Here is a 23,981-nt window from a genome sequence, read left to right on the forward strand (position 1 = left end):
TGGCGTAAATTCCGTAGACGCCCACTGTCAGATTCTACCAGCGACTGACGGAGTCATGCTTTGGGGGCTCCGTTAGTGCCTCGGTTTGGATGACCAGCCAAACCCCAGAGGGATCAAGCTTTTACGCACAAGCAGCTCACTATCCCATCATAATGTGTTTCATTTAAAAAAAAATAAATCCTGGTGGATCGGGCCAAGGACCCATCTAGAGACTAACACTCTATTCTCACATTAGCCAACCAGATGCCCATGGCAAGCAGAGCCAGAGTGCAACAGCGCTCTCCCGACTTGTGATTCCTGGCGACTGGTATTCAGAAGTGTGCCGCCTCCAATAGCAGAGGTAGACCATAGTCATTGTGACTAGTAGCCACTGATAGCCTTGCCCTCCATGAAACTGTTTGATACTCTTTTAAAGCCATCTAAGTGAGTGGCCATCATCACTTCTCATGAAGCCAATTCCATAGTTCAACTATTTCCTGTGTAAAGTAAAGGTAAAGGGACCCCTGACCTTTAGGTCCAGTTGCAGACAACTCTGGAGTTGTGGCTCTCATCTCACTTTATTGGCCAAGGGAGCTGGCGTACAGCTTCTGGATCATGTGGCTAGCATGACTAAGCTGCTTCTGGTGAACCAGAGCAGCGCACGGAAATGCTGTTTACCTTCCCACTGGAGCGGTACCTATTTATCTACTTGCACTTTGGCGTGCTTTCAAACTGCTAGGTTGGCAGAAGCAGGGACCAAGCAACAGGAGCTCACCCCGTCACGGGGATTCGAACCGCAACCTTCCGAGCGGCAAGCCCTAGGCTCTGTGGTTTAGACCACAGCACCACCCGCGTCCCTCCTGTGTAAAGAAGTACTTCTTATTGTCTGTCCTGAGTCGTCAAACATTCATTGGATATGCCCTAGTATTATGAGAAAGCGAGAGGGGTAGATACTTCTCCTATCCACCTTCTCCAAACCATGCATAATTTTATACACCTCTATCAAAAGTTGCCTCATAAAGTGAGCACAACAGGAGTCTGTCATAAATATGCAGGTGAGCTCAGCGCTGAAGTTTCAAAAGGAAACGAGCTTTTTAAATTGGAAGAGATCGGCCCCTGCAGAGCTCTCTGAAGAAAGAGAGAGCATAGCATCCCAGGGTAACTTTCCATCATTAAAACTGCCCCAAAAGAAAAAAAGGGGGGGACCAACCCCAGAAGGATAGAACAGTGTGTGTGCATTGGCAACCTAAACCTGTTATTGCAGCACAGCAAGGATTCCACCCCCCACCCACCCAGGATCCTAGTGCGTCCAAAGGACAGATAACCTTAATTTAAAAGATATCTAAGCTGGCTGGTTGACACATTGCCTCATAATTCACGTAGTATAAGAATATCAGTGGCTCGTTGGCTGCTAGCCATTCTGGTCATGTTCTGCCTCCACTGTCAGAGGCAATGTGCTTCTAATTAGGTAAAAAGGTAAAGGACCCCTGGGAGGTTAAAAGGTAAAGGTAAAGGTAAAGGTACCCCTGCCCATACGGGCCAGTCTTGCCAGACTCTGGGGTTGTGCGCCCATCTCACTCAAGAGGCCAGGGGCCAGCGCTGTCCGAAGACACTTCCAGGTCACATGGCCAGCGGGTCACATGGCCAGCGAGCCAGAGCTGCACACGGAAACGCCGTTTACCTTCCCGCTAGAAAGCGGTCCCTATTTATCTACTTGCACCCGAGGGTGCTTTCGAACTGCTAGGTTGGCAGGCGCTGGGACCGAGCAACGGGAGCGCACCCCGCCGCAGGGATTCAAACCGTTGACCTTTCGATCGGCAAGCCCTAGGCGCTGAGGCTTTTACCCAGAGCGCCACCCGCATCCCGTTAAGTCCAGGACCCGCGTCCTGGTTAAGTCCAGTCAAAGGCGACTATGGGGTGTGGTGCTCATCTCACTTTTCAGGCCAAGGGAGCCGGTGTTTGTCCGCAGACAGCTTTCCGGGTCATGCGGCCAGCAGGACTAAACCACTTCTGGCACAACGGGACACCGTGATAGAAGCCAGAGTGCTTGGAAATGCCATTTGCCTTCCCGCTGTAGTGGTGGCTACTCATCTACTTGCACTGGTATGCTTTTGAACTGCTAGGTGCTGTGGTCTAAACCAGGCATAGGCAAACTCCAGCCCTCCAGATGTTTTGGGACTACAACCCCCATCATCCCTAGCTAACGGGACCAGTGGTCAGGGATAATGGGAGTTGTAGTCCCAAAACATCTGGAGGGCCAGAGTTTGCCTATGCCTGGTCTAAACCATTGAGCCTCTTAGACTTGCCAATCGGAAGGTTGGCAGTTCAAATCCACGCAACGGGGTGAGCTCCCGCCTCTGATTACCAGTTACTGGGAATTGCAAGTGGGGAGGGTGTTGCACCCGGGTCTTCCTTCAGGGTTCCCCCAAGGCATCTGGCTGGATACTGCGAGAACAGGATGCTGAATGGGATGGACCTTTGGTCTGATCCAGCAGGGCTGTTCTTACGTTCTTAGTGAGACACGCATGCAAATAACACTCTGAGTGCCTGTAGTGGTCAGCAATTGCTACAGGTGGCAGAAGCTAGAGGACCCCTTTAGTTACATCAGCATATGAAGAGCCAGATGAATCAGGCTAATGTAGGGTTGCCATATTCCAGACGTATGACAACCCTAGGCTAATGGTCCATCTGGTACAGGATCCTTTTCTCACGGTGGCCAACCTGATAGCCTACCTTGCTTCCATAGAAGTCAATTCACCTTGGAGCACATGACACTGTCCTAGGCCAGGCCAGATTCTTGGCCCATCTGAACCACTACTGTCTACTCTGACTGACAGCAGCTCTTCAAGGTCTTGGGAAGAGTGGGGTCTTTCCTATGACCTGATACTTGGTTCCCAAGTGGCCTCCCATTGAAGCAGAGAACAAATTTGGCTTAGCTTCATGAAGGTAGCTGTACTGTGTGCCTTTGGACTTTATATCACAGTAAAGAGGGAGTCAGCAACAATCCGCTGGCGTGAAGGTGCAGCTCAAACATGCTGCAATTCCCACTGTACATAAGCAGGCCCTGCTGTCAGAAAGCCAACTCCGGGGTAAAAAGAAAGCTTTCTTGTTTGTGTAAATCAGCCCCCTTAAAGTATTGCAAAAACAAAGCTCAGCATCCGCCATATGCTATGCTAATAGCACACATACGTTACTCTTTGCTGAGGACTGAATATGCAAATTAACAATTGAACTAATTGTGCACCATTGTTGCTGAAGGATTGCTCTCCGGGTGTAATGCAATTAGCTGCCGAATGACTGGCCAAAAGAACCTAGGAATTGGCATTGAGAGTAATACTGCCTCCAGCAGTAAGGGGTGGGACACAGCCTTATCCCCCATGAGCTGTGAGAGGCAGCTGGTTGGCCACCCTTTCAATTTCCCACCATTTATTTGTTCAACAAAATTAATATACCGCTTACTAAAACAAAAGACCTCTAAGCAGTTTTCAACAGACAGTCTGAAATATTAAATTAAAATTACTAACAACAGCATCAACAACAACCACCATTAAAAACAAGTTACATTGGAAAATACAAGATCATCCTTTTTAAATGACCAACCATATCAAGGGTCAAAATTATGGTCTAAAATTACATGCCTGGGTAGACTTGCTGGAACCAAAAAAGTTTTTAGCTGGCACTGAAAACAATGTCGAGAAGGCACCTGCCTAATATTAATAGGCATGGAGTTCCGAAGTGTAGCTGCTGCCACAGTGGAAGAACTGTTTCTTCCAAGTGCAGAACGAACATTTTGTGGCACTTATAAAAGTGCCTGTCCCACAGATCTAAGTGATTGAGTAGACACATATGGGGTGGGGTGACTAGACTGGTGACTGGGAGTGGCCGCCGGGACCACATAACACTGGTTCTGAGAGATCTGCATTGGCTCCCAGTATGTTTCCGAGCACAATTCAAACTGTTGGTGCTGACCTTTAAAGCCCTAAACAGCCTCGGTCCTGTATACCTGAAGGAGCATCTCCACCCCCATCGTTCAGCCCGGACACTGAGGTCCAGCACTGAGGGTCTTCTGGCGGTTCCCTCATTGCGAGAAATGAGGCTACAGGGAACCAGGCCATGTATGGTTGTTTAGTTGTTGTTGTTGTTATTATTATTATTATTATTATTATTATTATTATTATTATTACTACTACTACTACTACTACTATTATGCCAGATTTTTGTACTGCTTTATCAAATATACTGTATCTAAGCAGTTTACATAAACTGGTATAATAACATATGCAATTAAAACAGCAATAAAACTGGCTTTAAAAATAATAAAAATAATAAAATTATCTTAGCAGAGGTGTTATTCAAACTGGAGACTTCTATCATTTGTAGTTCTATTATCCTCTATTATCATCATTGTCATCATGCCCATCTCATTTAGTACCCACTCTTTACTAAAAGGTCACAGGGCTACAACGATTTATAATTTTAGCCACCATGCTACATTCTGAGTGGCACTGAAAGGTGGAAAAAATTCACAGGAAGGGGGTAACTTGCCAATCAAGCTAAAATAACTTTCTTTAGTCTGGGGGGGGGGGGGGGGAGAGAGAGATGTAACTTGCACAGCTTCCCTTGAACAACAAATGCTGGCCTTCTGAATACATGATCAGTTTTGTCCTGAATTTCAATCTCAATGTGGGAACGGATGCTGGAGAACTGTTCCAAAGGATGATTAGCATTCTAATCCGTATGGTGGGCTTTATCGTTCAGAAATGTGTTCCAGCTTCCCTTTTTTAAAATCCAGATGTGAGTAAGAAATCCCTTTACTTAGTTTAGTAATGGGGCGAGTAATCCATCTTCGTTTTATTGCCCATGATTTCATTGTTTTGACTGTTCCCATGAACCTAACACGGAGGGGAGGGTGGGGCAAAGTAATTCTCTGGTACTGTAGCCATTTTTTTTTAATTTAAAGGGCTCAATCCTCTGATCAAATACAGAACTACGTCACGCACCTGTAATCCAAAAAGGCACAGTAAAAGTTCACTTGGTTGCTTTCGTTCATGACTTGGCTGTATTGGGGAGCAGTCTGAAAGGAAAGAAAGAAGACGTGTAAACAAAAGGATAACCAGGACACACTGGAGTCTACCATGGTTAGAGACAAGATGTTGTCTGGCATCCCAAAAAGCTCCTTTTTGGAGACTTTGGATGGCATCCGAAGTCAACCCAAGGGACTGGCTTGCATTGGGATGCTCAAAGGAGGGGCATGGCTCAGTGGAACAGTTCCTGCTTTTCATGCACAAGGTCTCAGGTTCAACCTTCAGCATCTCCAGGTAAGGCTGTTGATGGCCCTTGGCTGAAACCCCCAAGAACTGCTTCCAAGTGGAATAGACCAGGCACGTCCAGCTCCCAAGAGGCTGAGATCTATTCCCAGTATAAAAAAAACTGGCAGTGACCTACCCATTGTCATTGGAGGGAGGAGGAGAGTGCGTGGGGTGGGTGGATTGCCCAGAGTTGTTGAGCTTATTTTAAGGGGAGATGCCATAACTTGCTCCCCCAACAATATGTCGCTTAGAAACACATGCAGCCCTACCGCATCCCCAATCGCCAGCAGCAGACGCCAAACGACTGCTCACATGATGCAGAACAAGGGGGGCAGGAGGCGGATAGATTCATTGCCCAATTCAGTTAATCCCATGATCAATAAGGATCCTGTGATCAACCATGATCATCTGGGGATCTACCTGTAGATTTGACTGGTTGGACATGTCTGGAATAGACTATACTGAGCCAGTTGATGGCCAGATATCCCAAGATAGATAGAACGATGGGTCTGACTCAATAGAAGGCAATATGCCCAGCCATTCAGCAAGGCACTCCTTCCAAGCAGGGCCTCTGATTGGCCTGTTGGAAGCTGCCCTCTTTGGTGGAAAGACAGCCCCTCAATCACGCCGGCCATGGGGAATTCCCCCACCAATGGCCAGCGAGCGAATGTGCTCTGGCTCCCAGGGGTGACTGTGGAGCATGAGGGGCCACAATTGTTGCCCCCTGTGGAAGCAGTGAGTGGCCAACATGCAAACTCAGGCAATGCACATTCACTTGTGGTGAGATATATTTGTCTGATCTCTGTATCTTGCTGTCATGAGGGGCAGGGGTACATTTATTGCATGGGACTTCTTGTGTTATTATACTGAGGGGAACAGGTTAAACATTTATCTAAGCATACATTTTTCAATGCATTTCAAGGCAATTTTCTCCTTAAAAGCACATTTTTTAAAAAAAATACAATATGCATTTATGTGCAAAATGTAAAATATTTATATGCAGTTGTGGGACCAAAACTACACTGCAAAAATGGGAGAGCTGCATAAACGGTTTTATTTTGATCTGCAAACAAGTTCAGGAACATGAAATCAAGCCAATCTGCTGCAAAAAGTGGACTGAGTGGATTCCTCCCCCGTAGACAATTGTTTCAGATGTTGTTCTCAAATATCATGCTTTCCCTGGCTCCCAGTGAGCAATCCACCCTACATCGCTCAAACACTTCTAAATTTAACATTTCCCCAAAATTTCCTCAGTTGGAATCTTTGTTTTTTCTTTGTACAAGAAGATTAGCCATCAGACAGAACCTGATATCATGTTCTCTTAAGTATAGCAATCGATATAAATTTACACATATTGTGTCTGCAATCTACGGGAGGAAAAGCACTTTAGGAGAATTCCATTTATTTAACTTAGCTCTTTTTTAAAAAAAGCGATTTGATACAGAAGTACAGCAATAATTGCATGATTACATAACCATTCCAAATAACTCTTTAATTTCAAAACAAGAATCTGGAAAGAACATAACCAAGATCAGGTGGGCTGTATTTTTCATTATGTATCATAGCAAAATTGTTTTTGCAAAGCTAAGGAATGCAGCTGCACTTTCAACCCCTCCAAATGAAAATCCTTGGCAGACCTCAAGGAAGCAAACCTTTTTTCATGGGAAAACAAACCAATGTTCAGCCACAAAGGCATCCCTCAATCAGTTTAGCCCCTTCCAACTAGAACGACACACAAATTCATAAGTGGAGAGTTGTTTCATTTTAAGCCCATATTGATGATTAGAGAGATGCTACTGTTATTTCCAACTATAGCCTCCTTTGGAGTAACCTAAATATGATGTATGGAAGTGAGAGCTGGACCATAAAGAAGGCTGATTGCCAAAGAATTGATGCTTTTGAATTATGGTGCTGGAGGAGACTCTTGAGAGTCCCATGGACTGCAAGAAGATCAAACCTCTCCATTCTTAAGGAAAGCAGTCCTGAGTGCTCACTGGAAGGACAGATCCTGAAGCTGAGGCTCCACTACTTTGGCCACCTCATGAGAAGAGAAGACTCCCTGGAAAAGACCCTGATGCTGGGAAAGATGGAGGGCACAAGGAGGAGGGGACGACAGAGGACGAGATGGTTGGACAGTGTTCTCAAAGCTACCAGCATGAGTTTGACCAAACTGCGGGAGGCAGTGGAAGACAGAAGTGCCTGGCATGCTCTGGTCCATGGGGCCATGAAGAGGCGGACACGACTAAACGACTAAACAACAACAAAAATGTGCAAACTTTCACATGCTTGAATTTGTTGCATTTTGGTCCTATTATTACAAGCTCCCTCTGCAAACTTAATTTAGCTCATATTGTACTATAAGTTGGTTCACATAAATGGCACCAAATCACACACACACACACACACACACACCCCAGTGTAGGATAGATTCATCCGTACATGAGATGTAAGAACATGAAAAAGAGTGTGCTGGAGCAGACTTTTGGTCAGGGGAAGCATGCTTAGGAGAAACCATAGTTGTGTTTTTGTGCAGGAATTTTCTTTTCTTTTTAATGCAAACAGCATTCAGGTGCCCAATCCCTTCGTTGTGGTCCATTATGGTACACTCCAGCAACGTAGAACATCCAGTGAGTCCTGCTCTTCATGCAATTCAGTCCTCTACTATCATAAAAGCTTGTTTGTCGTAAGTCATATGAAGCACAAGCAAAGAGGTTAGAAGGTGACAGTCAAAGTGCCGAGGGTGCTCTGCGAAGCGTTTATCCTGAAGCATACAGGCTTATAGGGCCTCACGCATCGATAAACAGAGCCATCTAGCTGGCTACTAAGGAAGAACAAATTGCTGGTGCAGAACATACAGAACACAAGTTTCTGTGACCGTTTACAAGCTCAGGAGGTATGTTCATAAAAGCAGGATGGGAATATGGACAAGAAAAAGCCTCCTTTCTTGCTAGGACACAGACTTTTTCCCTTTTGCTATGCAACTGTTTTTTCCTTATTTTCTTCTCCGCTCTTGAGCAAAGCATCCCTTTTTGGAGGGAGGGGGAGATCCTGCAGACACACTACATTTTATTCTAGAATCAACAGAGACTGGATGCATGTTCACACACAGTCTAGATCCATCACATCTCTCTCTCTCTCTCTCTCTCTCTCTCTCTCTCTCTCTCTCTCTCTCTCTTTCTGTGTTTCTTGAGAAACTAGCTTCATTCCAAAAAAATAAAAGCTCGTTTCACATTGATTCTGCATTACCCTACAGTCTGTCCATTTGGAAACAGGTGTAAGTGGCCCCATAATTTGGGGAGGGGTATATCCACACCTGCCCAATAATGTTGGGGACAGGTGTTTCCCAATATCTCATCATCACTTCCTTCTTCATTCACCTGGAGCAGGAGGGAAAGTCACGGATAACCTACTTAAGGGCGGAGTGTTCAAATGTGTATCAAGTAACCCCACACACCCTTATTGACAGCAGGTTCTAGAGTCAATCTAGATTTAAAGCATCATTTTAAGGATGTGTGAATGGATTAGTCTATGTGTAGCCTCAAGGCTTCCTACCTGACAGGCTGGCCAGGTAGGAAGGAGCCAGTGTTCCTGTCTGTGATTGAAGCAGTGCAAGAAGCAGTTTAGAACTGAGGAAGAGAGAAGGGTTTGGGGCTTGCTGGGAGGAGAGGTGGAAGTGCTATGAGGCTTCTGGCCAGCAGAAGCGGCTCCTAAAACATTGACACACTGGAAGAATTTTGCTGCACATTAATAGATCACTGGTTTTGCTTCTCGGTCCTCAGATGATTCACTAGTGCAGGGCACTCCAACATTACTGCACCATTTCAATCACGAATACGCATACATAAAGATAGATAGATAGATGATGATAGATAGATAGATAGATAGATAGATAGATAGATAGATAGATAGATAGATAGATATAGATGATAGATAGATGATGGATGGATGGATAGATAGATAGATAGATAGATAGATAGATGATAGATAGATGATAGATAGATAGATAGATAGATAGATAGATAGATAGATAGATAGATGATAGACAGATGATAGATAGATAGATGATAGATAGATAGATAGATAGATAGATAGATAGATAGATAGATAGATAGATAGATATAGATGATAGATAGATAGATAGATGATACACAGACAGACAGACAGACAGATGATAGATGATAGATAGATAGATGATGATGATAGATAGATATAGAGAGATAGATAGAGAGATAGATAGATGATAGATAGATAGATGATAGACAGACAGACAGACAGACAGATGATAGATGATAGATAGATAGATGATGATGATAGATGATAGATAGATAGATAGATAGATAGATAGATAGATGATAGATAGATTAGATAGATAGATGATTGATAATTGAGAGATAGCTAGGTAAGCAGGTAGGTAGGTAGATAGATGATAGATAGGTAAGCAGGTAGGTAGATAGATAGATGATAGGTAGGTAGGTAGGTAGATGATAGATAGATATAGATAGATGATAGACATAGATTAGATAGATAGAGTGATAGATATAGATAGATAGATAGATAGATAGATAGATAGATAGATAGATAGATAGATAGATAGATGATAGATAGATAGATAGATAGAGATAGATAGATAGAGATAGATAGATAGATAGATAGATAGATAGATAGATAGATATAGATAGATTAGATAGATGATAGATAGATGCTAGATAGATGAGAGAGAAAGAGAGATGATAGATAGATAGATATAGAAAGAGAGATCACTCTCAGAGTGGATGAAACCATAGCAAGCAAATGCTGACATTTGGCATTCAGATTGCCAAATCTATCTTTCTCTTCTTTTTAGCCAAGGGGAACAGGTCTGGATGCCTTTGCCTTTTCTGTAGAGTATTATAGAAGACAACTTGTTCTGAAGTGAGGAACACCCCAGATTACAGATTGCCATCAAGCCCTGCAATCTCCCAGTCCAGCAAAGCAATTTAGCATGCTTTTAACACACATAACGCTGACTCTGACTTCTCCATACCCCACACAGTTATTCGTCAGCTCTACAATTTGAGCTGGGTGTGTGTGTGGGTGTGTGTCTTTCTATTCACACTCACCCACTAGGCTGTGGTCTGAAGGCACATGATGAACCAAAGCAGATCAGGTTCTGGCTAGTGCCTGGATGGGTGGCTACATGTGTGTCACCTTGGGCTCCATGCAGTGGAGGGTGGACCCTTCAGATGAATGGGGCACAGCCCCTCCAACCTCAGCCAGCATACCCTCGTCTGCCTTCTTACTAAAAGCCAGTCCAGGGGGTGGCACTGGCTGTTAGCTTCCTCCTCTTTAGTCTCAGTTTTGCCTTTGTAGGAGGAGGGTGGGGATAAAACTAGAATGGGTTGCCCCTAGCGCCACCTACTGTTGGCCTCCCTGACTTCCACCTTATCAGTTCTAATGGGCACCAACCACCACTGGTTCCATGACAGCAGCAAAGAGGGATAGGAGGGTAAGGAAATTAATACAAATACCAGTAAATAGCTAGCTCCAGAGGTGGTCATAATGGTAGCCAAGAGGGAAACTGGCCTCCTTCCATCTCCTAAGTGCTGAGAGTGCTCTGTTCCAGGTGCCCTGGCGGGGAGGTTTCTCTCCCACAAACACCATCATTGTCATCCAATCCCAGCTGCTGCAACCATTGTCTACTAAGTGGAGCTATCTAGTAAGGGCGTGAAGAGGGTGGAGGCTCACAGGGCTAGGGCAGTAATTGCAAACACATTTAAGCATCCTCCAATGTCTCACGGAACTGCTTGTTGCCATTCAAATTGAGCCCAGGGCAATTGTTCTTACTTGTTCTACAAAGCTGTCACATTTTGGGCAACAGGACCTATCCTGCAGGGCGGAGAAGGCAAATCTGAAGCGATGACAAAGCTGGGTGATAAGGTTCAGAAGGCATGCAATAATACATCACCCTGTTGCTCAGAAGGGGAGCTTCTCCTCCCTTCGAAATATTTGTCCTATTAGCTAATTGCACTTCTTACAACATTTCTTTTGATAAGAAACATTTGCGCTGCATGAGAAACATGAAACATTCCGCTAACATTTTTTTCTCTCTGCAAGAACAACAGCTTGGTGCTACATCAAGCTTTAGTCATATTCAGATTAGAACCGTTGGATACAAAAAACTTGGGAGAATTCATTTCAATGGGTCTACTCTGAGTAGGACTAATGTTGGCTGCAACCCACAGTTGTTAAAGCCTCAGTAAGCAAGGGGATATTTCATAGGGCATTAAGGATTGAAGGATCTATCAGGTTTCCTCAGTTTTTCATTTATCCATGTTTAATAGCAATTTGTGATTAAAAAAATAATTGTCAACATTCATCAGCATCTTAAGTGTGAGTTTCTCCTAATGAACACATTTTACAGTATATGAAGTTTTGACTAATGTACTATATACTTTTGCAAGCAGCTTTCCCTAATATAGTACATTTTTCTATATCTCCACTAATATCTTCATTTTTATGCATCCCTATAAGGCAGTATTCGCTAAGAGCCAGTTGGATGCAGCAACTGACATGTCAGTTTGAGGGGGGAGAGGAGAGACCCCAGTTCAAATCCCTACTTAGCTATAAATCTTGGGTCTCTCAGTATCTCTCAGCCTAAAACCTACTTCGCCAGATGGTTCTGAGAACAATTGTTTGTGGGAGGGACATGTTTGCCTTCCCAAGATCCTAGGGCACAGGGTAGGATAAAGATGTACCAAATAAAATATGATTGGCACCTGATGGTTGCAAAAACCAGTGTAAATTCAGTTCGGATGTACCTGCAGAAACATGCCTCTCTCTCTCTCAAAATAACCTCCTTAAACTCTGAGGCCTTTGGAAGATGATGATGATGATGATGATGAAGAGTTTGGATTTCATATCCCGCTTTATCACTACCCTAAGGAGTCTCAAAGCGGCTAACATTCTCCTTTCCCTTCCTGCCCCACAACAAACACTCTGTGAGGTGAGTGGGGCTAAGAGACTTCAAGGAAGTGTGACTGGCCCAAGGTCACCCAGCAGCTGCATGTGGAGGAGTGGAGACGCGAACCCGGTTCACCAGATTACGAGACTACCACTCTTAACCACTATACCACACTGGCTCTCTTGTTTTAGTTCCTTCCTTTCATGACAGGGGGTGGGGGGTGTCAAAATTCAAGCCATTCCAAAACCCGGAATGTTTTAAGGTGGAATCTTCCAAAAGATCAGGCGTCTTTATAATTGATGGTGCAATAGTCCCAAGAGTGTGATGTTGAGCGAAATTGCCCTTATGAAGTAAGTTACATTGGAGTAAGCCCCTTGGAACTCAATGAGACATGTTCTGGAGTAGATACGCATGGGATTGCACCTATGTAAGTAAGTGTAAGTATGTGCAGCAAAAGAGAGAAAGAGAATTCTAGATGCACCTCTTATATTAAAGTTTGCAAAAGACTGACGGAAAGGTCCATTATGGTTATTTTACTATTATTCATATTTATTAAAGGTCTACAGCACCCTTCATCCAAGGACCATGGGACAGTTTACAATTTAAAAGCACAAAAATACATATCACAGTAACAAACAAAACAATACCCCCACCACACACACAGTTTAAATGGCTGTAAAGGTAAAGGGACCCCGGACCTTAGGTCCAGTCACGAACGACTCTGGGGTTGCAGTGCTCATCTCGCTTTATTGGCCAAGGGAGCCGGCATTTGTCTGCAGACAATTTTTCCGGGTCATGTGGCCAGCATGACTAAGCCGCTTCTGGAGAACCAGAGCAGTGCATGGAAACATCATTTACCTTCCCGCCAGAGCGGTACCTATTTATCTATTTGCACTTTGATGTGCTTTCGAACTGCTAGGTTGGCAGGAGCTGGGACTGAACAATGGGAGCTCACCCCGTCACGGGGATTCGAACTGCCGACCTTCTGTTCGGCAAGCCCTAGGCTCTGTGGTTTAGACCACAGTGACACCAGCATCCCTTAAATTGTCATAGATTGTTTAATTAGCAAATGGTCTGAGAGAAGAGGAATATTTTCGCTTGGCACCTAAAGATATGCAGTGAAGGTGCTAGGCGAGAGCATTCCACAATCAGCGAGCCACTGAGGAAAAGGTCCATTCTCATGTTGCCACCCTCTGAACCTCCCGTGGAGGAGGCAGACAACGATGGACATCAGAAGATGACAGCAGAGTCCAGGTTGGTTCATATGGGGAGAGGTGGTCCTTGAGGTATTGCAGTACTGAGCCATTTAAGGCTTTACAGGTCAAAACCAGGACTTTGAATAGGGCCTTGAAACTAATTGGCAGCCAATGCAGTCAGGCCAGGATTGGCTTTATATGCTCAAACCACTGAACAACCTGGAGGCCCAATTCTAAACCAGCTGAAATTTCCAAACCACCTTCAGAGGCAGCCCCACGTACAACACATTGCCATGATATTATGGTTCATTGATCCGTTCATTTATCCCTCAATTAAAAATGTGCTGGTTTTAAATGGAACGCATTCCAATTCCCTTAGTATTTTGGCTATCTCAACCATGACTTCAAAGTGCAGTGTGCAATGTGGTGCCCTGTTATTCTCTTGACCTTTCAGCAGTTACATCTCTTGATGGGCTGGCCACCCTTCCTCCTGTCTGCTTCCTTGGCTAATCCACTGGGAATGGGTGGGAGCGACAGTCCATGGAAGACGTGAAGCCTGAAGTTGTGATAGAGGCCAGCAAACTTCCCAGATTGCGATTCTATGCTGGAAACATGAAACACAGCTAAATGTTTTAGACCAGTGCAACAAACAGCCACAGGAAAACTGGAGAACGATGAACAGAGGGATGCTAAACTGTTAAGCTGCCATTTGGGTGTTGTTGTTTGACTAAAGCACCCCAGTGGCTACTCATGACTATTCTTACATGTGCTCCTCACACATACTCGAGACAGGGGGACATAAGCCCCCTGGAGATGTCATGGAGGGGGTGGGAAGAGATAAGTGAGTTGGACGGCCTGGGGGAGGCCCCGAGTGGGACAAGGGAGGCACAATATTTTGGGGTTTCTTCACATTCCCAGGGGCACTCTTGCTAGCTGTTTTATACTGCCTATGGAACTGTTCTTAGTTGTTTCTACACTTTTATTGTTAAGGTTGTAACTGGCTGTTTCCCTCCCTCTTCTAATTATACATTTTGTTCTTCAAACCCATGCTGGGACTTTGTGCTTGGGGTGGGCAACCATCCCAAATACATACATACATAAACCTATTTTAGCATCAAATGGTATATGAATTTAATGATGGTGGTGGTGATGGGTACCTCTACCCTATGGGGTATCTCCCTTCTTCATCCCCCCCTTTTTTTAGAACTAGTATGTGTGTGTTTATTGTGGACTCCATTGTCCTTATTATTGATGTCCTTGTCATTGCAGTGGATTATTGGACTAAATCATGGGTAGGCAAACTAAGGTCCGGGGGCCGGATCTAGCCCAATCGCCTTCTAACTCCAGCCCGCGGATGGTCCGGGAATCAGCGTCTTTTTACATGAGCAGAATGTGTCCTTTTATTTAAAATGCACCTCTAGGTTATTTGTGGGGCCTGCCTGATGTTTTTACATGTGTGCTTTTATTTAAAATGCATCTCTAGGTTATTTGTGGGGCATAGGAATGAGTTCATTTTTATTTTTTTTACAAAATATAGTCTGGCCCCCCACAAGGTCTGAGGGACAGTGGACCAGCCCCCTGCTGAAAATGTTTGCTGACCCCTGGACTAAATGACTTTTGTGGGTCCTTTTACCTCTACAGTTCTGTGAGTCTATGAAGCTCATTCCCAGAGCCCCTGACATTGTATGTTTCACATTGACTAGAAAGCGTCAGCTCTGAATTTCTGACAACAGGCACACATACACACACACACACAGTAAATGCTGGGGGAGGAAAATGGTCTCCCACCACAACTGCCCACACCTCCTTGGGGAGGTCATTTGACATACTAAGGAACTAACTCGCTTTGCAGACATGCCTGGACCAAGTCAATACTGTCATACCTTGGATCCCAAAATCCTTGCGAGTTGAACATTTTGGCTCCCGAACGCCAAAAAACCGGAAGTGAGTGTATTTTTTGTTTTTGTTGGAAGCCACCCAGAGTGGCTGGGGACACCCAGCCAGATGGGCAGGGTACAAATAAATGATGATGATGATGATGATGATTCCGGTTTGCAAATGTTCTTTGGAACCCAAACGTCCAACGCAGCTTCTATGGCTTCCTGCAGCTTCCTGCAGCCAAGTCATGCCTTGGTTTCCAAATGTTTTTGAAGTTGAACGGACTTCCGGAATGGATTCCGTTCGACTTCTGAGGTACCACTGTAGAAGAGTCTCCAAGTCATGTCAAAATACATCATGGGCAATAGCCCAACCCCTGAAGAAGGATGCATGTCATGTGCAAGAGCTGGTGTCAGGAACTACACCCTTGAGCAAATCAATTGAAACTAAGCATGTTTTCTATCTTGCTTGTAATCCTGTACTCAAAACAAACACAAAAAGTCAGTTGATCATTATGGTGTCGGAAGCTTGCAGCCAATAGAAGGAATGATGCGCTCGCCACAATATATTGAGGTTCGACGGAAGACAGTTATTCCAGAGCTGGGAAAGAGGTATCTTGACGGTACTGGGATATTGCAGCAGGACCTAGCGCCCTGTCACACATCAAAAGTGGTGAAGAAATTCATGACAGAGCAGCAAATACAGGTACTTGATTGGTCAGGGAATTCCCCGGATGTAAATCCCATTGAGAATTTGAGGGCTATATGCAAAAGTCGCCTCCGTGATGTTGATTGTATGACTATGGTGAAGCTCATTCAGGCACTGATTCTAGTGTGGTACAGGAATCCAAAAATCAACAGTGACTGTTCGAAACTAGTAGACTCCATGCCAAACCGTGTTCAAATGCTGCTTAAAAATTTGTTGTTGTTTAGTCGTTTAGTCGTGTCCAACTCTGCGTGACCCCATGGACCAGAGCACGCCAAGCACTTCTGTCCTCCACTGCCTCCTGCAGTTTGGTCAAACTCATGCTGGTAGCCTCGAGAACACCGTCCAACCATCTCGTCCTCTGTCGTCCCCTTCTCCTTGTGCCCTCCATCTTTCCCAACATCAGGGTCTTTTCCAGGGAGTCTTCTCTTCTCATGAGGTGGCCAAAGTATTGGAGCCTCAGCTTCATGATCTGTCTTTCCAGTGAGCACTCAGGGCTGATTTCCTTCAGAATGGATAGGTTTGATCTTCTTGCAGTCCATGGGACTCTCAAGAGTCTCCTCCAGCACCATAATTCAAAAGCATCAATTCTTCGGCGATCAGCCTTCTTTATAGCAGAGGTCATATCTGTTACTAAAGTGCATATATGTGAGTTTTGTACAGTATATGTGAGCTTTGTACAATAAACTACTAAATTCATTGTTTGTTTCAGTTAATTTGCAAGGGTGTACAGTAGTCCTCTCCCTCTTTTACTAAGTGCTTTGAGAAGGAGACCCATGCAAGCTAAAAAGGCCACTACAAAAGATTTTGAATGAAAATTTAAAGAGGAAAGCAGGAAGGACAAGGGTGGATTGGTGCCTGACATCTGTGTGTCTTTGCCGGAGCCAGGAAGAGCACCCACAGAGGTGTCTCGTGACGTAAACTCTGACATATCCCAAGGAACCCAGCCACTAACTCACCACATTCTGTCCATAGCACTGCTTTTTCCATGAGGTTCCCGAAATCAGTGACTGGTCCCTCTGGAAACTGATCTAATGGATTGTGGAATGCAGCAAGAGTAATTAGGGTCTGGCACGATTCTCCAGGCAACCCCCAAAGGTTCTGTTTTTTATTTCTTTATTTCTACCAGACTATTCTGCAGAACAGCTACAAACACAGAAGACAAAACGATTGTACACCGCCCCCTTTTTTTTAATAAGCAAAAAGCCAGAAACAAAATGTTCTTCTTCCTGTGTGTCTTTCTGTGCTTTTCATTGCGGAAGGTCACTTAATCTCACAATTTTTGGGAAACCCAAATTGAAAAGCATCACTACACCACAATTTGGTAGCCAAGTATGTATGACTGATTAACTTTGTCAACCAGAGGAGAATTTTAAAAATAGCCAGTATAAGGGGAAATGCTTTTAGAACAGTAGTTTTAATTATATGCTTAACAGCACACAAAAACTGGGGCAACCCACAAAAACTGGGGCAACCCAGTCAGATGGGTAGCATATAAATAGTAAATTATTGTTGTTATTGTTATTATCTATTTCTTTACTTTTGCATCGTAGCATGCTGTTATTCTATATGCTGTCATGTTCTGGGAATATAAACTCATAAACTCATAAACCTACTAAACAATAAACAAACTAAAGTGCAATGTGCATAACCAAGCCTGGAGATACTCATGAGCATAGAGTGAACTAATGTTACAGTAATTTGCCCCTTCATTTATCCAACAAGAGGATGTGCCAACGTTTTCTATTCTTTCAGGTGCCGCAGGAGGGACACGGCGCAGAGGGATGCAGTGCAGCTGTTGCATCAAATATTCCTGGGACTAAGGAAGAGAACCCACATCACTGAGCCCTTGCTTTGCACAGGGACTAGAATCCATTTCTCACGCTTGATGGAATGCAATTACAGGAGACTGTGAGATATATATTCTAAATCATAGCGTGGAGCCGAGCGGGTAACTGAACATTACAGGGTGCTGATGCTATAAGCGTTGGACCCTTTGCCTTCATCTGACATAAAACATCCTCCAGATGTCTCCTCCTTACTATTTTTACCCCCTTTGGCCCAGAGGTGGGGTGCAAAACCGTTAACTTGAGCAACCTTAAATATAGGGCGTGGTTTGGAGCCCTTCTGCAAAATATAGTAACTGTTCATACACCATGATTTAAAATGCAGCACTCTTGAACGCTCTTGCTTCCAGCACCACTGGTTGCTAACATAGATTGTCTGACGCACCGTGCTTTATAAAGCGATTTGCTAGGATGGTAACCACCACCGTATCGAGATCCCTGTGGAGTACAGGATCAAGTTCAAGGTGCTGGTTTTAACCTTTAAAGCCCTATATGGCCTAGGACCCTCATTGTTACGGGACCGCCTCTCCTGGTATGTCCCACGGAGGACCTTATGGTCTTCAAACAAAAACATCTTGGAGGTCCACAGAGAGGTTTGGCTGGCCTCGACCAGAGCCAGGGCCTTTTTGACCGTGGCCCCGATCTGGTGGAATGCTCTGTCACAAGAGACTAGGGTCCTGCGGGACTTGACATCTTTCCGCAGGGCCTGCAAGACAGAGCTGTTCCGTTAGGCACAGCCTGACCCCCTCCTTTGGTAATCCTCACAGAACTCTAGCCCAATGGTTGCCATTAATTTGATTTGAACTGATTTTATAATGAATTGATTTTAGAATGCTGTATTATTAGTTTACTGTTGTTTGCTGCTCTGAGCCCGGCTTCGGCTGGGGAGGGCGGGATATAAATATTATTATTATTATTATTATTATTATTATTATTATCCGAAGCAAAGTTTCAAACAACAAAGGGTGGGAGGGAGAAACTACTGCCCATCAGGGTTGCGGATATGCCAGAAGGAAGAGCTGTAGTTTTTTCTGCCCGTTTCTATTTTGTTCTCAGATTTTATTAAATCATATATTTTGATCCCATGCCAGCTTTGAATGGAATCCTTTCATTGGCGCTGAAAAGATGGCACTTTACTGTCTGTCACAGAAGTCACAGAGCCACCGACTGTGAGTTGGAAGGAATTGAAAAACCAAGTGATGGAATGGAGTACTCTGGGAAAGGGCTTGGGATTGCCTGGAAATGTAAGCAGGAGCTCTCAGCACTTCAATGTTTCTGGCAGGTCCCACCTGAAGAGAGAGCCTCTCCTCTTTCCTGAGGGGAGGTGTTGTGAGCGGGAATCGCTTCCCCCGCTCGCAGGGGGGGGGCATGGCTGGGCCCCTGCGTCACTGGAGTTCTGCTCCTGCATCACACACCATAGCCATCCAATCTGGCTGGCTGGGGGGGGGCGTGATTTAGCTGTTTAAAAATGGCTGCGGGCACACAAACTCTGCCTTGTTGTTCCGACTTCCTCAGATCACTCACCCGCCCTCCCTCTAGGTTTTGTTTCTGCTCCTGACCTTGCTATAGCCCCTGGTTGCTCGCCTTGGTTGTCCAAGGGGCCTGGCAGGAATTTTTTCCACTTGGCAGATTGGCACCAGCCACTTGGTTCTTCGCCTACCTCGTAGCAAATCATCACAACTTTGTAAGGTTTGGCAGTTAGGCATTGGAAAATGTGTTGTGTGTTGGAGGGGAGGTTGTGGCCGTCACCTACCCCTCCCCTTGAAGGGTAGATAGAGAGATACTTTATTACGGTCGGAGACCAGCTTATAAAACACACCTGGGGGTACAATCCTAGAAGGAAAACAAACATTTAAAACAATGTACAACAATAAATTTAAAATTTATAAATACGATAAACGTATAGACACTTAAAACTTTAAGATAAGCTACTGCAGAGAGATGACCCAGAATCACCCATGGAACCGAGTTTGGGGATTTTCTTAACAAACTAGTTTGGGTTGGGGGATGGTCTGCGCCTACAGATCTGTACACAGAATCTGGCAACCATCCGGGTCATCTTATGCCCATGAAGGGTATTCCATTAAAGGAATTTGGCGGCCGTGGTTCCTGTCCGATGCCCATTGGTGGCTAGGGCCATGGCATGACCTTCCGGTGACTCTAGGAGAAAACTTCCAGTTGATTTGCACCAACAAGCTCCCCCTACAGGTTGTTAACCCTTGTGTGGCTCCCTGCAGAGTGGGCAGGAGTCAAGTATAGCCGTGTGGTTTCCAATGCCTAAGCCAATACCACTCACATTCTGTAACCGATAAAATTGTGGCCTTTTTTTAGCCCATTAACCTAAAATGCTTGTGTCCATATGTCTTATTTCATCACAAAGTGGGGAGTGGGGCCTCGACTCACAATTCTGATGCCGGAACACACACAGCGACAAAAATTACCAGTCTATAGGCCCTTCCAGATTGTGTGTGTGTGTGTGTGTTCTGTAACACAGCACTGATGCTATAATAGTGCGCTAATAGTGGATTTATACTGGGCCAGCCACATATCCTTCCATTTTATTCACGGTTCTGCCATGCTTCCCCAGTGCTTCCACATTCTTGCTGTCTGGAGGCAATGCAACCAAAACAGGAACGAAACAAAAGCCTGAAGAGTCGTGGTATGAAAAGTGACACGATTTCAGCAGGAAGCTCCCAGACATGCACTGACTGTGGGGGCAGCTTTATGTTTAACCCAAAACCTTTGCAAATGCAAACAGAAATGAAAGTGGGGTCACATATAATCACCCCAATACCATCATAAACAGAAACCATCATGAGTGCAAAATTTAAAAATAAAAACTTGAAAGGGCTGTAGGTCCCAGTCTCAGTCTCATTCCCTGTGGTTTCGAACCCAGGCCTCTTGAGTCCCTGACATGCCTCAGAGTCTGGAGGAACCACGGGATGAGGGACAGGAGAGTAAGCATCTTTTCTCGGTGATTCTCCAGATTGCGGTCCTATTTTCGTATTCCACAGATATCTATGGCGGAAAGAGCAATAGTTAAGAGCTCATTCCAGCATTATATTTAGCAGCTTGGAACCGCTCCAGGCCACAAAAAGCAATTTCAGAGGGAGTGCTGGGCTGAATTTGTGGAATCCCAAAAAGGTTTGGCTTTGTTTGGAAGGGGGCTCACTGCAGAAGAGAGGTGTGTGTGGGTGTGGGTGGGTGTGTAACTGTCTCTTTCTTGAGAGTGAATTTGAAGGAGAGGCATTAGCACTCCCCCAGCTCCTTACAGAGAATTGCCAGTGCATTTAAAAAATCAGACCCCCCCCCCATGGTACTATATACATGAGGGTACAGCAAACCCTCAAGTGTACTGGAAAAACTGGGACATCCCATTTTTCCCCTGTGAGTGCCCAGTGACCACTTTAGTTGCCGTGATTTTGCACCAAGGTCTCGCTGCTTCCCCACCAAGCACATCATTTGGGCTCTGTGAACTCACTTGGGTCACGTGACTTACGCAGGAGCAAAGACAGGAAGACACGTGTCCCAGTTTTGGGACTCGACATGCTAGAGGGTATGCCAAGCTTCCTCAAACTCGGCCCTCCAGATGTTTGGAGACTACAATTCCCATCATCCCTCACCACTGATCCTGCTAGTTAGGGATCATGGGAGTTGTAGGCCAAAAACATCTGGATCCACCTTGCATGCAAAGAGTCCTAGGCTCAGTCCCCAGTATGTCTAATTTGGGCTGCAGGAGACCGTTGCCAGAAACCTGGACAGCATCTTCCAGTCAGTGTACATGATATAGAGCTAGATGGATCAAAGGTCTGATTCAGGGATCATCCACACTTCAGTTTGTCCTCTGCCTAGAAAGCATGGGTCTGAGTGGTTTTCTGCTTGACCCACATTTTCTAGGCATGGGTCCAGGCAGTTTTTCCCTTGCCCCACTCCTTTCCCAGGGAATACCCAGGGGAAGCCTTCTTCATGTGCCCCCCCCATGAGAAGTCTGGTGGGCAGCAACAAGAGAATAGGTCTTTCCTGTAATGGCTCTCTGTTTGTGGAATGCTCTCTCCCAGGAGACTCGCCTGGCACCTTCATTATACACTTTCAGACGCCAGGCAAAAATATTCCTCTTCAACCAGGTCTATGGCTGTCAGGGAACTGACATCGGAGCCAGAGGTGGAGGCAGGGCTCCCAAGCGATGCCGGAGAAGGGCCAAGCAGGGAGAGAGGGAACTCATCGGCTGGCGAAGGAAATCAGCGTAACACCAGGGATAAAGGGGGACGGATGGGGGAATCGGAGAGGGGGCTCCAGGACTCTTCGCTGGAGACCAGCGGGGAGAGCACAGGTCCTCCGCTGCCCACACCCACCTTGCGCAGAAGACTTCCGTGCAGGGAGAGTAGGCGTAGACTTGGCGTCAAAGAACTTCTTTGCTGGAAGAAGTTCAAGAAACGCCCACTGACGGATTCTGCTAGCGACTGAACAGCCACGAAGTGAAGGGCTGTCCAGCGAGGAAAGGTTTAACCAGGCTACCTAGCCAGGAGTGGTGGCAACTTACGCACGAGCAACCCCATATAACCATTACAGCAGCTGATTAGCATTCTATGGTCTTTTAAATGTGTTGTGGGAGGGGGAATTATTGGTTTGCATTTGTTCTTATTTTCATTATGTATTTTGTGTTTTTATATAGTCATACCTTGGGTTACAGCCGCTTCAGGTTGCGTTTTTTCAGGTTACGGACTGCTGAAATCCAGAAGTACCTGAATGGGTTATTTCCAGGTTTCGGTGGCCGCGCATGCGTAGAAGCACTAAATCACGCAGAAACACCAAATCTCAACCTGTGCATGCGCAGACACGCAGGTGCGGGTTGTGAATGCTGCGGGTTGTTAACATGCATCCCGCACCGATCACGTTCGCAACCCGAGCGTCCACTGTACTGTCATTTTATGAAGGTAAAAGGTAAAGGTAAAGGACTGAACGGTTAAGTCCAGTCAAAGGTGACTATGGGGTGAACAGCCCTAAGATCTATGGATGAAGGGCAGCATACTAATTTAATAAGTAATAATAATCATCCCACTCCTTAGTGCTAATTTGGAACAAACATCCATCTGGAGAACACCCGAATTGCTGTTTGCTCCATTTGAGTGCTAAAGAGCTGTTTTCCATGGGGAGAAAGCAGCAGGACAATAGAAAGTGTGGATACGACCTCAGTATAAGCAGCTGTCTACATTCCTAGCTCCCTCTATTCTGAGAGGCACTGGATGGAGGGAGATCACAATTCCCATTGCAGAAAGTGCAAGCAATGTGCTGATCAGAAATGCAGCCGCCCCAGTCAGAGTTCTGGCATGGACTCCAAATGCTTTGCAGCCCCAAACCATCCCTGATCAGAATAGTGCTGAGCAGTGTGGTTAAGGGACAAACCTCAAAACCCTTTCATTCCAATTTATCATGAACACTCACACTTTCCATATTGCCAAACGCAGAGCAAAGGATTTGCTGTACAGACAGATGGAGGTGGTGGGAAGGACATTTAATCACAGTAGGCACACTAAAGATATCTTTTAGCAGCTATTGAGAGCAGCTGTAGTAGTGTAGTTAAGAATATGAGCTATGAACTAGAATTCCCTGTCTCATAGGAACCAAGTTGGTGACCATCACTGGGGGAGCGAGTATTGAAGTTTAACTATGTTTAGCTGTGTAAAGAAGTACTTTTGTCTGGCATAAATCTTCCAGGATTCAGATTCATAGGATCTCCCAGCATTTTAGTGTTGTGGGAGAGAGAGGAAAACTTTTCTCTATCCACTTCCTCCAGGCCATGCATGATTTTATCAACGTCTGTCATGTCAGGTTCTACACATATGGCAGGAAGAACCAGCTGCACAAATGTAAGACAGGTGACACCTGTTTTCCAAGCAATACACGTAAAAAGGATCCAGGGGTCTTAGTAGACCACAAGCTTCACATGAGTCAACAGTGTGATGCAGCGGGGGGGGGGGGGGGAAGAGCTAATGTTGTTTTAAGCTGTATCAATAGAAATATAGTTTCCTGATCAAGAGAAAAAGTAATAGTACAGTTGGTACCTTGGGTTAAGAACTTAATTCTTTCCGGAGGTCCGTTCTTAACCTGAAACTGTTCTTAACCTGAA

The 23,981-nt window shown here is 45.2% G+C and overlaps 1 protein-coding gene across 2 annotated transcripts in view; it reads right to left on the reverse strand.

The window, feature by feature from the left end:
* The window catches only part of ADGRD1 (adhesion G protein-coupled receptor D1), a 276,194-nt gene that overhangs the window by 147,587 nt on the left and 104,626 nt on the right, over positions 1-23,981 (reverse strand). For both annotated transcript variants that reach the window (XM_083717092.1, XM_083717091.1), the window contains one exon: positions 4,980-5,053. In XM_083717092.1, coding sequence (XP_083573218.1) covers positions 4,980-5,053 — 74 coding nt within the window. The remainder of the gene's footprint in view (positions 1-4,979; positions 5,054-23,981) is intronic.

The sequence above is a fragment of the Podarcis gaigeae genome, assembly GCF_964106915.1.
Source record: "Podarcis gaigeae genome assembly, chromosome: 16".
In the NCBI taxonomy this organism is placed as follows: Eukaryota; Metazoa; Chordata; class Lepidosauria; order Squamata; family Lacertidae; genus Podarcis; species Podarcis gaigeae.